Source organism: Hemiscyllium ocellatum, chromosome 42 (genome assembly GCF_020745735.1).
Source record: "Hemiscyllium ocellatum isolate sHemOce1 chromosome 42, sHemOce1.pat.X.cur, whole genome shotgun sequence".
NCBI classification, from domain to species: domain Eukaryota; kingdom Metazoa; phylum Chordata; class Chondrichthyes; order Orectolobiformes; family Hemiscylliidae; genus Hemiscyllium; species Hemiscyllium ocellatum.
This window is the reverse complement of record NC_083442.1, coordinates 32,452,072-32,468,497: the sequence shown is the minus strand read 5'-3', so window position 1 is coordinate 32,468,497 and position 16,426 is coordinate 32,452,072. Positions and strand designations below refer to the sequence as shown.

Here is a 16,426-nt window from a genome sequence, read left to right as displayed (position 1 = left end):
CCCCCCTCGCTCTCCTTCTCCCCCCTCGCTCTCCTTCTCCCCCCTCGCTCTCCTTCTCCCCCCTCGCTCTCCTTCTCCCCCCTCGCTCTCCTTCTCCCCCCTCGCTCTCCTTCTCCCCCCTCGCTCTCCTTCTCCCCCCTCGCTCTCCTTCTCCCCCCTCGCTCTCCTTCTCCCCCCTCGCTCTCCTTCTCCCCTCTTGCTCTCCTTCTCCCCTCTTGCTCTCCCTCTCCCCCCTCGCTCTCCCTCTCCCTCTCCCCTCTCGCTCTCTCTCTCCCCTCTCTCTCTCCCCTCTCGCTCTCCTTCTCCCCTCTCGCTCTCCTTCTCCCCTCTCGCTCTCCTTCTCCCCTCTCGCTCTCCCTCTCCCCTCTCGCTCTCCCTCTCCCCTCTCGCTCTCCCTCTCCCCTCTCGCTCTCCCTCTCCCCTCTCGCTCTCCCTCTCCCCTCTCGCTCTCCCTCTCCCTCTCCCCCTCTCTCTCCCCTCTCCCTCTCCCCTCTCGCTCTCCCTCTCCCCTCTCGCTCTCCCTCTCCCCTCTCGCTCTCCCTCTCCCTCTCCCCCTCTCTCTCCCCTCTCTCTCTCCCCTCTCGCTCTCCTTCTCCCCTCTCGCTCTCCCTCTCCCCTCTCGCTCTCCCTCTCCCCTCCCCCCTTCGCCCCCTCCCCCCTTCTCCCCCTCCCTCCATCTCCCCCCTTCACTCTCTCTCTCTCCCCCCCCCCCTTCTCTCCCTGTTCTTCCCCCCTTCTCTCTCTCTGTGTCTCTCTCTCTCTCTCTGCCTCTCTCTCTTTCTCTCAGCCTCCCCCTCCCCCCCCCCCCTCCCTGAGTTTGTGTTCGGTTCCAGACTGGCTGATTGCATTCTCTGTTCTGAATAATATTTGCTCTATTCTTCTCCTTGCAGAGCCCCTTCTGGCAGGAGCGCCGACATCTGCTGCTGAAGCTGTTGCCAGGTAACTGTGCCCTTCTTTAATCTCTCACCGCAGTGCTGTGTAAGCACCGTTTGGTTAATTTTGGCCTGATCATTGTTCCAGCGCCGCGTTTACACAAAGCCAGCGTGCTAGCTGCTTTGAGTTTGTGACAGCCTTTTACACGTTGCCCTTTTCTCACCCAGGATGTGGGAACAGGCCACTCTGCCCATCTAATCTCTGCTCCAGCTTCAAACCTCACGTTTCTGTATTCCCCTGTGTGTTTATCCGCCCCTCTCCACCCCACCTCAATACATCAATGCAATTCCCCTTGACTACAGGGCGGCACGGTGGCTCAGTGGTTAGCACTGCTGCCTCACAGCACCAGGGTCCCAGGTTCGATTCCAGCCTCAGGTGACTGTGCAAACTCCACACACTCTCCCTTTGGCTGGGTGGGTTTCCTCCTGCACTCTAAACTCCAAAGATGTGCGGGTCAGGGTGAATTGGCCATGCTAAATTGCCCATATCATTAGTCAGAGGGGAAATGGTTCTGGGTGGGTTACTCTTCGGAGGGTTGGTGTAGACTGGATGGGCCGAAGGGCCTGTTTCCGCATTGTAGGGAATCTAATCTACTCCCTGGGGGCAACACTCATTCCCATTTCTCTGGATGATGTCCGTCTCAGTTCCCCGCTTGGATTTATTTTTCTGAATCACCAGAAATACGTTGGTGCAGCAGGTAATTAAGAATATTGTCCTTTATTAGTAGAGGGATGGAGTTCAAAAATAGGGAGGTTATTCTGTACAGGGTGCTGGTGAGGCCACACCTGGAGTACTTTGTGCAGTTTTGATCTCGTTACGTGAGAAAGGATGTACCAGCACTGGAGGGGGTGCAGAGGAGGTTCACCAAGTTGATTCCAGAGTTGAGGGGTGGGGGGGCTTATGAGGCGAGATTGAGTAGACTGGGATTATATTCATCGGAATTCAGAAGAATGGGGGGGGGGGACCCAGAGTCTTATAGAAACACAAATTTAAGGAGGGAACAGAGAAACAGGGAGGTCACTGGTGGGGGAAACTAGAACTAGGGGGCATAGCCTCAGATTAAGAGGGAGCGGATTTAGGACTGAGTTGAGGGGGAACTTCTTCATCCAGAGAGTTGGGAATCTGTGGAATTCCCCGCCCAGTGAAGCTACCCTACTCAATGTTTTTAAGGTAAAGATGTTTGAACAGTGAAGGAATTTAGGGTTACGGTGAGCGGGCGGGTAAGTGGAGCTGAGCCCAGGAAAAGGCTCAGCCATGATCTTATGGAATGGTGGAGCAGGTTGGAGGGGACAGCTGGCCTACTCCTGCTCCCGGTTCTGATGTGGACCGATAGTTACAGACCCGAGTTTGGTTGTTTCCCTCAAGTGGAAACCTCGTATCTCCATGTGCCCTATCAAACACCCTTCCGTGATGTTGAAGAGCTGTTTGGTGAAACCCTGTCAGTTCTCTGCCGTCCCTTTTGTCGATGTGTTTTTGACGTTCACCAGTACCTGAAGATGTTTTGAATTATTTAGAGGCTGGAATTGCATTCTGTCATCCAAGTGTGGTTAAACCAAGACTGTAAACAGGCGCCATCCCTCTGCTCCCCGGTCCTCGTGTTCCGGAAGTTCACTCCGGGACTGGTTATTGGCCTCAGTCATTGTACCTTCCTCTTGCGGCTGTGTTACAGTCCAGGCCAGCATCTGTTGCCTGTTCCTAGATGCACCTGGAACGATTGGCTCTGTAGGCCACTGCAGAGGCCAGTTAAGAATAACCCCCATCGCTGGGGGGTGGGGTGGAGCGTGGAGTCACACACGTGGGCCAGACCAGGGGGAGGGCTGACAGACCACCTTCCCTAAGGGGGTGGCATGGGAATTAGTGTGCCAGGTAGGTTTGTTAAAGCAATTGACAGTGTGACCTGTTGAAAATGTGTTGCTGGTTAAAGCACAGCAGGTTAGGCAGCATCCAAGGAACAGGGAATTCGACGTTTCGGGCATAAGCCCTTCATCAGGAATGAGAGAGAGTAGCCAAGCTGGCTAAGATAAAAGGTAGGGAGGAGGGACTTGGGGGAGGGGCGATGGAGATGTGATAGGTGGAAGGAGGTCAAGGTGAGGGTGATAGGCTGGAGTGGGGTGGGGGCGGAGAGGTCAGGAAGAAGATTGCAGGTTAGGAGGGCGGTGCTGAGTTGAGGGAACCGACTGAGACAAGGTGGGGGGAGGGGAAATGAGGAAACTGGAGAAATCCGAGTTCCTCAACTCAGCACCGCCCTCCTAACCTGCAATCTTCTTCCTGACCTCTCCGCCCCCACCCCACTCCGACCTATCACCCTCACCTTGACCTCCTTCCACCTATCACATCTCCATCGCCCCTCCCCCAAGTCCCTCCTCCCTACCTTTTATCTTAGCCTGCCTGGCACACTCTCCTCATTCCTGATGAAGGGCTCTGGCCCGAAACGTCGAATTTCCTGTTCCTTGGATGCTGCCTGACCTGCTGTGCTTTAACCAGCAACACATTTTCAGCTCTGATCTCCAGCATCTGCAGACCTCATTTTTTACCCGACAGTGTGACCTGGTCAGTCTCAGACCTAGTTTTGTTTTTAATTTAATTCCAAATTTGATTGAGATTTCACCATCTCCCAGAGCATTAGGAAGCAGACATGTGTCTGTGGAAGTAGATTATTTTCCCCATTTAGCACAATATCAGTGAGCAGCCGAATCATATATTAGAGTTGATCTTTCTCTGCACTTTGTAGTTGTAACCATGTGTTCTGCATTCTGTTCTGTTAGAGTCATACAATTCCTATAGTGTAGAGGCAGGCCATTTGGCCCATCGAGTCCACACTGACCTGTTAAAGAGCATCTAACCCAGACCCACCCCCTTACCCTATCTCTGTAACTCAGAGGCTGGTATCCTGTCACCAAGTTACCCTTTATTGACATGTGGCGAATCCTTGACACTAATCCAGCTCCCTCAGAGTGGGCAGAGCCTCTATTACTCCTGTTTATTTTTTTTCTTAACTTGCAGTAATTTTTATTGTGAATTTGTACTCTTAAAGAACACCAAGAATGCAGCTTAGAACTGGGTGACTTGGCCCTTCCTCTTCTTGTCTCCTCCCAGCTCAAAGTGTTTGCATCGCTTGATAGCCAGCATTCTCTTTGATTGGAATGTGTGGAGCCTAATTGTCAATCTCAGCACAATCTTCTTTGTGGTCTTAGCCTTTTTTCGAAATATGGGCTTTGTCTGTCCACCATAACCACTCTGCTTCCTGTCATAACGCCTCTTACCCTGTGCGTACAAGGAATCCTTTCCTTTCTTGTACTGGGTAAGCTGATGAGGCTGGTGCCTGTGACATTTCTTGCAGTACGTCCTCCGGGTGTTTGGTACGTTGACCATCTTGTCGTCTTGGCCCCAGGCACAGAGCTTACTCCTGTCAGCCAGGGCTCCCTGATTTGAGCAGGTTGCCAATCCACCCTGACCTGCACATCTTTGGACTGTGGGAGGAAACCGGAGCACCCGGAGGAAACCTACACAGACACGGGGAGAACGTGCAAACTCCACACAGACAGTCGCTTGAGGCTGGAATTGAACCCAGGTCCCTGGCGCTGAGAGGCAGCAGTGCTAACCACTGAGCCACCCTAAACGACTTGAATCCACCGCCTGCTCATAGCGAGGTTGTGGCTCAGTCGAGGGCTGGCCCTCGGGAGATGGGCGGAATGTCCTCTCGCTGTGTCTGGAGCACGGTTACAGCAGTGAGCTGGTTGGGTTGGTCGCCTGAAGTGTGGGGGGGGGACTGGTGATGGTTGGCAGGACTCTAACCAGTGCTCCTTTCTCTCCCCGCAGTGTGGTTAAGAGCCAGTCGGTGTTCAGTCGGGTCTGTGAGGTGAGGCGGGAAACAGAGGCACAAGAGCAGGAGGAGACCATGGGCCTGCTCAGGTAATCTGCTTTGACTTTGTTGACATGGGTGTGAGTGTGGGGGGAAGGGGGTGGTGGTGGCATTGCCGGGAAGAAGGGCGTATCTACTCAGCACATTCCTCCAGCCTAGAACCCAGGCCAAGGAACATTCCGGCATGCCCACCTGCAGTGAACCCTCACGGGCTACATTCTGACTGGACTGGTCCAGGATGGTAAGGCCCTGGTTGTTATCGCCAAGGCTGGGGTTGGTGCACTGTTGGGAAGACACGGGGGGGGGGGGGGGGGGCGGCACAGTCCGTGTTGGGTCATGGTTCGGCTCCCAGCACCGAGGCTTCTCGCCAGCTGTACAACAACAGGTTGCATTTGTGTAGTGCCCATCGTCATCTCAGGCGGCAGCAGCAAACGTTTTCGAGAGGATGTGGGGTGGCAATTTGGGTAAAACAAACGCGCAAGGAAATGGGGTTTGGGGAGAGGGGGGAGCGCAGTGGGGTTTGGGGGAGGGGGAGCGCAGTGGGGTTTGGGGAGAGGGGGGAGAATAGAAGGGTTTGGGGAGAGGGGTGAGCGCAGTGGGGTTTGGGGGAGGGGGAGTGCAGTGGGGTTTGGGGGGGGGGAAGAGAAGGGTTTGGGGAGGGGAGGGAGCGCAGTGGGGTTTAGGGGAGGGTGGAGGGGAGAGGGGGGGTGTGGGGGTGGGTGTGTGGGGGTGGGGGTGTGGGGGTGGGGTGTGGGGGTGGGGTGTGGGGGTGTGGGGATTGGGGATTGGGGGGTGGGTGTGGAGAGGGTGGGGTTGGGGAGGGGGGTGGATGTGAGGAGAGTGGGGATGGGGGGTGGAGGTGGGGAGAGTGGGGGGGTGGGTGTGGGGAGGGTGGAGGTGGGGAGAGTGGGGGGGTGGGTGTGGGGAGGGTGGAGGTGGGGAGAGTGGGGGTGTGGGGAGGGTGGAGGTGGGGAGAGTGGGGGGGTGGGTGTGGGGAGGGTGGAGGTGGGGAGAGTGGGGGGGTGGGTGTGGGGAGGGTGGAGGTGGGGAGAGTGGGGGGGTGGGTGTGGGGAGGGTGGAGGTGGGGAGAGTGGGGGGGTGGGTGTGGGGAGGGTGGAGGTGGGGAGAGTGGGGGGGTGGGTGTGGGGAGGGTGGAGGTGGGGAGAGTGGGGGGGTGGGTGTGGGGAGGGTGGAGGTGGGGAGAGTGGGGGGGTGGGTGTGGGGAGGGTGGAGGTGGGGAGAGTGGGGGGGTGGGTGTGGGGAGGGTGGAGGTGGGGAGAGTGGGGGGGTGGGTGTGGGGAGGGTGGAGGTGGGGAGAGTGGGGGGGTGGGTGTGGGGAGGGTGGAGGTGGGGAGAGTGGGGGGGTGGGTGTGGGGAGGGTGGAGGTGGGGAGAGTGGGGGGGTGGGTGTGGGGAGGGTGGGGAGGTGGGGAGAGTGGGGGGGTGGGGGGTGGGGAGGTGGGGAGAGTGGGGGGGTGGGTGTGGGGAGGGTGGAGGTGGGGAGAGTGGGGGGGTGGGTGTGGGGAGGGTGGAGGTGGGGGGTAGTGGGGAGGGTGGGATTAGGGGTGGGGATTGGGGGGGTCGGGGCCGGGCGAGGCGGGGGGTAGTGGGGAGGGTGGGATTAGGGGTGGGGATTGGGGGGGTCGGGGCCGGGCGAGGCGGGGGGATTGGGGGGGCGGGGTGTGGGCGGGGATCGGGGGGTGTTGTGGGGGGGGTTGGGTGTGGGGGAGAGTGGGGGGGTGGGTGTGGGGAGAGTGGGGGGGTGGGTGTGGGGAGGGTGGAGGCGGGGAGAGTGGGGGGGTGGGTGTGGGGAGGGTGGAGGCGGGGGGGGAGAGTGGGGGGGTGGGTGTGGGGAGGGTGGAGGCGGGGAGAGTGGGGGGGTGGGTGTGGGGAGGGTGGGGGCGAGGGAGAGTGGGGGGGTGGGTGTGGGGAGGGTGGAGGCGGGGAGAGTGGGGGGGTGGGTGTGGGGAGGGTGGAGGCGGGGAGAGTGGGGGGGTGGGTGTGGGGAGGGTGGAGGCGGGGGGTAGTGGGGGGGGTGGGTGTGGGGAGGGTGGAGGCGGGGGGTAGTGGGGAGGGTGGGATTAGGGGTGGGGATTGGGGGGGTCGGGGCCGGGCGAGGCGGGGGGTAGTGGGGTGGGTGGGATTAGGGGTGGGGATTGGGGGGGTCGGGGCCGGGCGAGGCGGGGGGATTGGGGGGGGGCGGGGTGTGGGCGGGGTTCGGGGGGTGTTGTGGGGGGGGTTGGGGGCGAGGATCGGGGGTGTGTGTGAGGGGTTTTGGGGCGGGGATCGGGGGTGTGTGTGTGTGAAGGGGTTGGGGGCGGGGATCGGGGGTGTGTGTGTGTGAGGGGGTTGGGGGCGGGGATCGGGGGTGTGTGTGTGTGAGGGGGTTGGGGGCGGGGATCGGGGGTGTGTGTGTGTGAGGGGGTTGGGGGCGGGGATCGGGGGTGTGTGTGTGTGTGAGGGGGTTGGGGGTTGGGGGCGGGGATCGGGGGTGTGTGTGTGTGTGAGGGGGTTGGGGGCGGGGATCGGGGGTGTGTGTGTGTGTGAGGGGGTTGGGGGCGGGGATCGGGGGTGTGTGTGTGTGTGTGAGGGGGTTGGGGGCGGGGATCGGGGGTGTGTGTGTGTGTGAGGGGGTTGGGGGCGGGGATCGGGGGTGTGTGTGTGTGTGTGAGGGGGTTGGGGGCGGGGATCGGGGGTGTGTGTGTGTGTGAGGGGGTTGGGGGTGGGGATCGGGGGGTGTGTGTGGGAGGGTTGGGGGCGGGGAATGGGGGTGTGTGTGGGGATTGGGTGTGTGTGTGGGGGGGGTTGGGTGTGTGTGTGTGTGTGGGGGGGGTTGGCGACGGGGATGGGGGTGTGTGTGGGGGTGGGGATTGGGTGGTGGGGTTGCGGATTGTGGGGGGTGAGGGGATTGGGGGTAGTGGGGATTGGGGGGAGTGGGTTTTGGGGGGATTGAGGGAGGCGTGGGGGGAGTGGGAGTCGGGTAGGTGGGTTTTGGGGGTGTGTGGGGGTAGTGGGGTGTGGGGGGAGTGGGTTGTGTGGGGTGAGTGGGGTTTGGGGGGGGTGTGGGGGGGAGTGGGTTGTGTGGGGTGTGGGGGGAGTGGGTGTGGGGGCAGGGGGGAGTGGGGTTTGGGGGGGAGTGGGGTTTGTGTGGGGGGAGTGGGGTTTTAGGGTGGTGGTGAGGTTGGGAGTGCAGCGGCAGAGATTGACGCTGGTTCGAAGGGCAGGTGTGGCCACGATGGGCAGAATGGCATTCTGCACTGTGTCGGTTCAGTGAGTTAGTTCACAGAAGCTCGCTGCTGTAACGTCGGGCCAGTTTGAGCACAGCAAGATCCCACAGTCAAAAGTGTCATGTTGTTGGAGTGACGAGAGTCCAGGGACACTGGGAGTCGGGTGGCGGGGGTGTTCAGGAAAGGGATGGGGCGGGGGGGGGGAGAAAGGGGGTCAAGGTTCTTTCAACACCACTTACCAGCCCCAGACTTGATCCTACACACACACACACACACACACACACACACACACACACACACACACACACACACACACACACACACACACCCAGACCCAGACCCAGAGAGGGAACGCTGGACTTCTGTTTACACCAGTCATCCAAATGATGGCACTGCTGACAGTGTCGCACACCCCCGTACTGTGGGGGGCAGTGCCAGTCTGGATCTTTCATGTTCAGACCCTAGAGTGGCACTCGATTGTACCTTTCTAACTGTCATGGGCCAGCATCTACCCACCCGACACACAGCTGTCGTTGTGTGTATGTAACATTTTAAAATATTACAGAGCTTTGTAGGAACCATGAGCAAAAATCTGAGGCACAGCCACAGAGAATGGTATCAGGACACTAAAATACAACAGGGATTTACAAGGATGTTGCCAGGGTTGGAGGGTTTGAGCTCCAGGGAGAGGTTGAATAGCCTGGGGCTGTTTTCCCTGGAGCTTTAGAGGCTGAGGGATGACCTTTATAGAGGTTTATAAAATCATGAGGGGCATGGATAGGGTAAACAGACAAGGTCTTTTCCCTGGGGTGGGAAGTCCAGAACTAGAGGGCATAGGTTTAGATTGAGAGGGGAAATTTATAGAAGAGACCTAAGGGGCAACTTTTCACGCAGAGGCTGGTAAGTGTGTGGTATGAGCTGTCAGAGGAAGTGGTGGAGGCTGGTACAATTAGAACATTTTAAAGGCATCTGGATGGGTATGAGTAGGAAGGGTTTAGAGCGATATGGGCCAAGTGCTGGCAAATGGGACTAGGTTGGGTTATCTGGTCAGCGCAGATGAGTTGGACCGAAGGGCCTGTTTCTGTGCTGTATGAGTCAACAAAGAACTCCAGATGCTGGAGATCTGAAACAGAAATAGCTGGAGAAACTCAGCAGGCCTGGCAACATCCGTGGAGAGAGAAAGCAGAATAAATGTTTCAGGTCCAGTCAGATGAGAGACAAAGTCAGGCTGTACTCCAAACATCTAACTCTGCTTTCTCGCTCCGCAGATGATGCCAGACCTGCCGAATTTCTGCCGGCTGTTCTGTTTGTGTTTAAGGGATCAGGACATCAGTGTGGTAAAAGTGCAGAGTTCGGAGGAGGGGCATGGCCGCTGGTGGGTGGGTGGGGGGGGATTAAACAGGGGGAGATGGGAAAGAAACCAGAATTCAAGGAGTGTAGAGATAAGACTGGAGTAGGGTAGAGCTGGGGAGGTGAGACCATCGGAAAGATTTGAAAGCCAGAGGGAGAACTCCCAATTCAAATATTCACCAGACTTGGTCAAGTGGGGGGGGGGGTCGATGAGTGAATGGGGACTGGTGTGAGTGGGCAGAATCCTGACTGTCTAAGGTCAGAGACTGAGCAGAGGTTTGGAGTGTGTTAAATGGAGAAAGCGTTGATTAAAAAGGTGCGGTTTTTGGTGAGGTGTGATTTCGTTCATTGCAAAGGTGTCAGCTCAGGAGCTGCAGTGTTTAATTTAAAAATAAATTCACAGGCAGTTCAATCCAGACTTTGGAAGCATTCTAGGTCAAATGAGTGGCGTTGCTATGCAACACTTGACTGCTCGGTTTGAGAGTAAGTTTATTGTGGAAGGCGCTGTAACAGAACACTGTGCTGTGGGTTGCTGCACACTCTGTAGAAAACAGAAAAAGCTTGTCTTTTTTTGGTAAATCAAGTTTTTCTGTTCCTTTTTAATTTTGAATAGAAAGGTGCCTGTACAGTCTCAGTTCACTCCTCCATTGCAATGACACAGAATCCCCCATCACAATGTTGCTACACACTTGTACATTTCAGAATCAGATTGGAGAGATGAGCAAACGTAGCATGTTTTCATTGGCTCTGTAGCTTACCCCGTTATCCGGAGTGTGGAACTCAGTCCAGGACTGACCCAGATTCTGTTCATGTTTATTCCCAGGACATTGACTTCAGCAGCGTTTATCCTCTCTCTCCCTCTTCAGTGCCCCTTGAGTTCTAATCCCACTGTGGCAGACAGCGGAATGTGAATGCAATGAAAATCTAGAATGAAGCGTTTAATGGTGACCACTAAACCATTGTTGATCGCCAATTCTGGGTCACTAGGGGTGGCAAGTTGGCTCAGTGGTTAGCACTGCTGCCTCACAGCACCAGGGTCCCAGGTTCGATTCCAGCCTCAGCCAACTGTCTGTGTGGAGTTTACACATTCTCCCAGTGTCTGTGTGGGTTTCCTCCCACAGTCTGAAGATGTGCAGGTTAGGTGAATTGGCCATGCTAAATTGCCCATAGTGTTAGGTGCCTTAGTCAGAGGGAAATGGTTCTGGGTGGGTCACTCTTCGGAGGGTCGGTGTGGACTGGTTGGGCCGAAGGGCCTGTTTCCACACTGTAGGGAGTCTAATCTAAACAGGAATCTAATCTAAACCATTGTCCAGTTTGGGACGGGCATCACTTTTTAAAAGAATTGCTATTAGGGAGGGAGTTTAACCGAGCCTGACACAGAAGGGATATATTTCAATGTCAGGCTGGGTAGGGGTGGAAGGGGGCGAGGGGAGGGTTGAGAGTTGCTCACGGCTGCAGTCGGTGCCAGTGTTTGTGACGTTTCGCTGGTGAGTGATGGGATAGAGGATCACATGCAGGCACAGCCATCCCTTCCCGTCTCCACTGTGCGTGTACCTCACTGTGCGTGTACCTCAACCTCACTGCCTACTCCCCCCTGGCACAGCCTGCAGTCGCTCCCTGAGCCACACACTGGCTACTGCCCCAGCGGCTCTGAGCTGGTGTGCTGTCAAACCCCTCTCATGCTTGTCTGCCGTTAGGATTTGTCCTGCAGTTTTGTGTTTTAACTTTGAAAGAAGTGAAGGATTAAATTAAAATAATTGAAGGGGGAATATTTCCTGGACCCTGCCCAGTCCAGTCATAAACTGCAAATCCCTGTCTGTAGATCTCAGCGCTGCCTCCTACAGATGTGTAGCTGTACTGCAGTATGTTCAAGTCTAACCTGTCCTCATTAGACTGTCCCTGCTGTCAGCCTAGTGTATCTTCTGTGGATGGTCTCAAATACCAGTACGTCATCTCCTGAGATAAGGGGCCCATGACTGCTCACATTATTCTCACTATGCCCTGATCAGTGCCCTGTATAATTTCAGCAAACCCTCCCTTTGAGGTAAAGACCTACGTTCCATTTTCCTTCCCTGTTCCCCACTGAGTTCTCTACATCCTGTCTCCCAGAACCCTGTTAACATTTCAAACACCTTGACTCTGTCAGTCACCTGTTTGAGGTACGGATTGTGAGTGAGACTCAGAGAGGGACTGGAACCCCCTTACTGTCTGGTGAAGAGTGGGGAACTGGGGAGTGGCACTCCATCAGGGATTGGGTGAAACTGAAATGCAGGATGTTTCCTGAAGTGAGCCTGATCTCCTGGAATATTGACACGGTTGATTTACCCGCAGGGCTTTACCCTGGGGAGTCTGAACGAGCCACTCGTCATGTCTGAGTTTGAAGGGGGAGTGTCAGATAGTCCCCTGACCTCCTAACGTCTTTGTGTTTACACAGTGGGCGGTGTTGCTGCTGGATTGGGAGCAGGGTTGAGGATTCTTGCTGTATCGTGTAGCTAACGCACTGCTCGGACTGCCAGAATCACAGCAACACGTGGAGGGACCATTCAGCCCATTCAGGCCTCTGCTGGCTCTTTGAATGAGACCTTCTGTTTAGCTCCCTCCCGCGCTCTCAGAGCCTCACACATTATTCATACCTGTGTGTTCCGGAATGTTCCGGCTTGTAGCTCCCTATCATGCAGGGCTTTCCCACAACTTGCTGAGTCAAAATATTTCTCCAAACCGCTCCCAGACACAGTGACTATCTCCTGGAGGGGCATGGTGGTGTGAGTAGGCCACTCTGCCCCTCGTGGCTGATGCTTTCTGGGAATTAGATTTCCTCTGGTTATCCTCCCGCTCACTCGAGAGGGTTCCCTTGTTGGGTCACTGAGGGCTGGCTGAACCAAGTGGGTTCCTTTCTGAAGTTTGGCCTTTTTGTTTTCTTTTTTTGCGGGTTCTGTTGTCCAGAAGTACGCCTCATGGTCTCCAGGGCGAGGAGGGGGTGGGCGAGCCCCATGAAGACCCCAAAGCTTGGCTACGCCAGCCGCGGTTGAAGCCACTGGTTTGGCGTCACTGTGTGCTGCCCCAGATCCGACCGGGACACGCCGAGGAAGAGGAGGTTGAGGAAACTCCGGAGGAATCCATGCCCGGATCGAGTGTTGGCAAACGGTCAGCTGGGAGTGCCGGAGAGAGCGAGGACGAGGCCATGGAGCTGGACGTGGTGAGCTGTGCCCAAGGGCCGCCCAGTAGCTGGAGGAAGAGCACCTCGGACAGGACTGTGGAGGTCAGCGAGACCCCGGGGAGGTGCCCCAAGGGCGAGGGGCAAGAGGAGGTGGTGGGCACCATCTTGCTCTCACACGTTGCCACTCAGACGGCTGGCAGTGAGTCCCCCAGACTGGGAGAGGGCAGCAAGAGGCCGTGCCAAGACGCCATGGTGCAGACTGAGGCCTCGGCCGAGAAACCCCAGATGAGATCGAGGAGCACGTCCTTCCACAGCAACGCAGGGCCGGAGGATCGGGATACAGACTCCTTCCACAGCCAGGTAAGGCCCAGCGGCCCCTCCCTCACCGTCCCACCCCCTCACTCCCATACACCACACTCATCCCAACCCCTCACCGCCTCCTTCATCCCCACCCTCAACACCACCCTCAACAGCACATCCTCTCAACCCAACACCCTTTCCCTCATATCCCACCTGCTCACCCCCACACCCTCTCCCTCACACCCCAACCCCAACCCCAACCCCAACCCCAACCCCAACCCCTCATCCTCTCAACCCCTCCCCCACCTCCTCCCACGCCGCTCGCCCCGCACGCCTCGCCCCGCACTCCTTCCCGCCGCACCCTCTCCCGCACCCCTCGCCCCGCACTCCTTCCCCCCGCACCCCCTCCCGCACCCCTGCATCCCCCACCCCCTCACACCCCCACCCCCTCACACTCACACCCCCACACCCCCACACCCTCTCCCTCACACCCCAACCCCAACCCCAACCCCACATCCTCTCACCTCAACCCCTCATCCTCTCAACCCCTCCCCCACCTCCTCCCGCATCCCTCGCCCCGCACTCCTTCCTCCCGCACCCCTGCACCCCCCACCCCCTCACACCCCCACCCCCTCACACTCACACCCCCAACACCCCCTCACCGTCTCACCTCACACTCTCTCGTCCCCCCCGCACCCTCTCGCCCCTCACCCCCTCATCCTCACCCCCTCATCCTCACCCCCTCTCCACAGGCTCCAATCCTCCTCTCCCTCCTCCCACCCTACCCCTCCCCCTCCCCAACCCACTCCTCAACTCCCCCTGACCCCTCCCCCACATGCTCCTGCTGTAACCTGGGCCTGAGAGCTGGTTTCGCCATGTGGGGAAGGCTCCCACCTGACTCTTTCTAACAGGCTGTTGCTTGTGTTTGTTTCCATGGAAACATCACCAAAGGAGGACGAGGAGTTTGAGCTGCCAGCGCCTCCCCCTGGCCGGCTCCTGCGAAGACACGTCCGGACGATCCGGGAGGTGCGCACGATGCTGACCCGGATAATCACTGACGTGTACTACGTCGATGGGAAAGAGGTGGAACGCAAAGTAACTGAGGTACCTACCCATCGGGGAGTGCGTGGGAATGAAGAGGATCCAAGTACCTTCCGACAGTGCAGCACTCCCTCAGCACTGACCCTCCGACAGTGCGGCGCTCCCTCGGCACTGACCCTCCGACAGTGCGGCGCTCCCTCGGCACTGACCCTCCGACAGTGCGGCACTCTCTTGGCGCTGACCCTCTGACAGTGCGGCGCTCCCTCGGCACTGACCCTCTGACAGTGCGGCGCTCCCTCGGCACTGACCCTCTGACAGTGCGGCGCTCCCTCGGCACTGACCCTCTGACAGTGCGGCGCTCCCTCGGCACTGACCCTCTGACAGTGCGGCGCTCCCTCGGCACTGACCCTCTGACAGTGCGGCGCTCCCTCGGCACTGACCCTCTGACAGTGCGGCGCTCCCTCGGCACTGACCCTCTGACAGTGCGGCGCTCCCTCGGCACTGACCCTCTGACAGTGCGGCGCTCCCTCGGCACTGACCCTCTGACAGTGCGGCGCTCCCTCGGCACTGACCCTCTGACAGTGCGGCGCTCCCTCGGCACTGACCCTCTGACAGTGCGGTACTCTCTTGGCGCTGACCCTCCGACAGTGCGGCGCTCCCTCGGCACTGACCTTCTGACAGTGCGGTACTCTCTTGGCGCTGACCCTCCGACAGTGCGGCGCTCCCTCGGCACTGACCCTCCGACAGTGCAGCGCTCCCTCGGCACTGACCCTCTGACAGTGCGGCGCTCCCTCGGCGCTGACCCTCTGACAGTGCGGTACTCTCTTGGCGCTGACCCTCTGACAGTGCGGCGCTCCCTCGGCACTGACCCTCCGACAGTGCGGCACTGACCCTCCGACAGTGCGGCGCTCCCTCGGCACTGACCCTCTGACAGTACGGCGCTCCCTTGGCGCTGACTCTCCGACAGTGCGCTGACTCTCCGACAGTGCGGTGCTGACCCTCCGACAGTGCGGTGCTGACCCTCCAACAGTGCGGCACTCCCTCGGCGCTGACCCTCCGACAGTGTGGCACTCCCTCAGTACTGACCCTCCGACAGTACGGCACTTGGCTCTGACCCTCCGACAGTGCGGCACTCGGCTCTGACCCTCTGACAGTGCGGCACTCCCTCGGCGCTGACCCTCTGACAGTGCGGCACTCCCTCGGCGCTGACCCTCCGACAGTGCGGCGCTCCCTCGGTATCAGACTGGAAATGCCAACGTGTTATGAAGGCTCCAGTTTGGGGCTCACACTCGTGTCTGTGTTCACTCCAGAGTGACTGTGTGTCACTAATGGCTGACGGGTGTGGATAAAGCTGGAGCCTTGGAGATTTCACACCGAGTGCCCTTTCCTTTCTGTCTGTGTTTTGTTCCTTTAGGAGAGTGAGGATCCTGTGGTGGAGTGTCGGGAATATGAGAACGAGGTGTCTCCATCTCGGGCCACGGGCTCCATGACCTCTGGGGATCTGGGCGATATCAGCTCCTTCTCCTCCAAGGCCTCCAGTTTACTTCGAGCGTCGAGTGGGACCAGTAGCAGCAGCAGCTTGGGGCCGGGCACTGCCGGTCCAGAACGGGGGAGAGGTTCCACCATCACCCGGGGGAGGAACGGGGGTCCAGACCCTCGAGAGTTTGTGGTGCCCAGTGGCAGAGGGATCCACTCCAAACTGAGGTAGGAGCCAACAGCACAGGGTTAGATACAGAGTAAAGCTACCTCTACACTGCCCCCCAATCAAACACTCCCAGGACAGCAACAGCACGGGGTTAGATACAGAGTAAAGCTCCCTCTACATTGTCCCCCAATCAAACACTCCCAGGACAGGGACAGCACGGGGTAGATACAGAGTAAAGCTCCCTCTACACTGTCCCCATCAAACACTCCCAGGACAGGGACAGCACAGGGTTAGGTACAGAGTTAAGCTCCCTCTACACTGCCCCACAATCAAACACTCCCAAGACAGGGACAACATGGGGTAGATACAGAGTTAAGCTCCCTCTACACTGTCCCCATCAAACACTCCCAGGGACAGGGACAGCACAGGGTTAGATACAGAGTAAAGCTCCCTCTACACTGTCCCCATCAAACACTCCCAGGACAGGGACAACATGGGGTAGATACAGAGTAAAGCTCCCTCTACATTGTCCCCCAATCAAACACTCCCAGGGACAGGGCCAGCATGGGGTTGGATACAGAAATTGCGTCCTCTACACTGTCCCCATCAAACACTCCCAGGACAGGGGAATCGTGGCTGACTGTGACTCACTGCTGCCACATTGTGGTATCTCTGGGAATTGTTTGTTGCAGCTGCTTCTGTTGGGGGTCGTTCTGATGTTCCCTTTACAGGTGGTTTATTGTGAGCTGACTAAGGAATTGATTGCCCCCCTACTGTTTACAGGTATTTTTATGCAGCAAATTAAAAGGCTGACCTGATGTGGGCCGTCTGTGTGTGTGTGTTCTCCTTCACTCTGTGTAGCTGCAGTGAGACAGCCCAGTGATCCAGGGAGCTCGGGCGGTTGTATCTCTA

At 58.0% G+C, this 16,426-nt stretch overlaps 2 protein-coding genes across 7 annotated transcripts in view; one reads left to right on the top strand and one right to left on the bottom strand.

Moving 5' to 3' along the window:
- The window catches only part of tp53bp1 (tumor protein p53 binding protein, 1), a 77,336-nt gene that overhangs the window by 42,561 nt on the left and 18,349 nt on the right, over positions 1-16,426 (top strand). For all 6 annotated transcript variants that reach the window (XM_060853962.1, XM_060853964.1, XM_060853961.1 and 3 more), the window contains 5 exons: positions 891-939; positions 4,753-4,845; positions 12,315-12,888; positions 13,780-13,932; positions 15,284-15,573. In XM_060853962.1, coding sequence (XP_060709945.1) covers positions 891-939; positions 4,753-4,845; positions 12,315-12,888; positions 13,780-13,932; positions 15,284-15,573 — 1,159 coding nt within the window. The remainder of the gene's footprint in view (positions 1-890; positions 940-4,752; positions 4,846-12,314; positions 12,889-13,779; positions 13,933-15,283; positions 15,574-16,426) is intronic.
- LOC132834864 (large ribosomal subunit protein eL42-like) lies at positions 3,941-4,305 on the bottom strand. Its single transcript, XM_060853966.1, has one exon. The coding sequence runs from the start codon at positions 4,303-4,305 to the stop codon at positions 3,985-3,987; it is 321 nt and encodes a 106-aa protein (XP_060709949.1). The 3' UTR covers positions 3,941-3,984.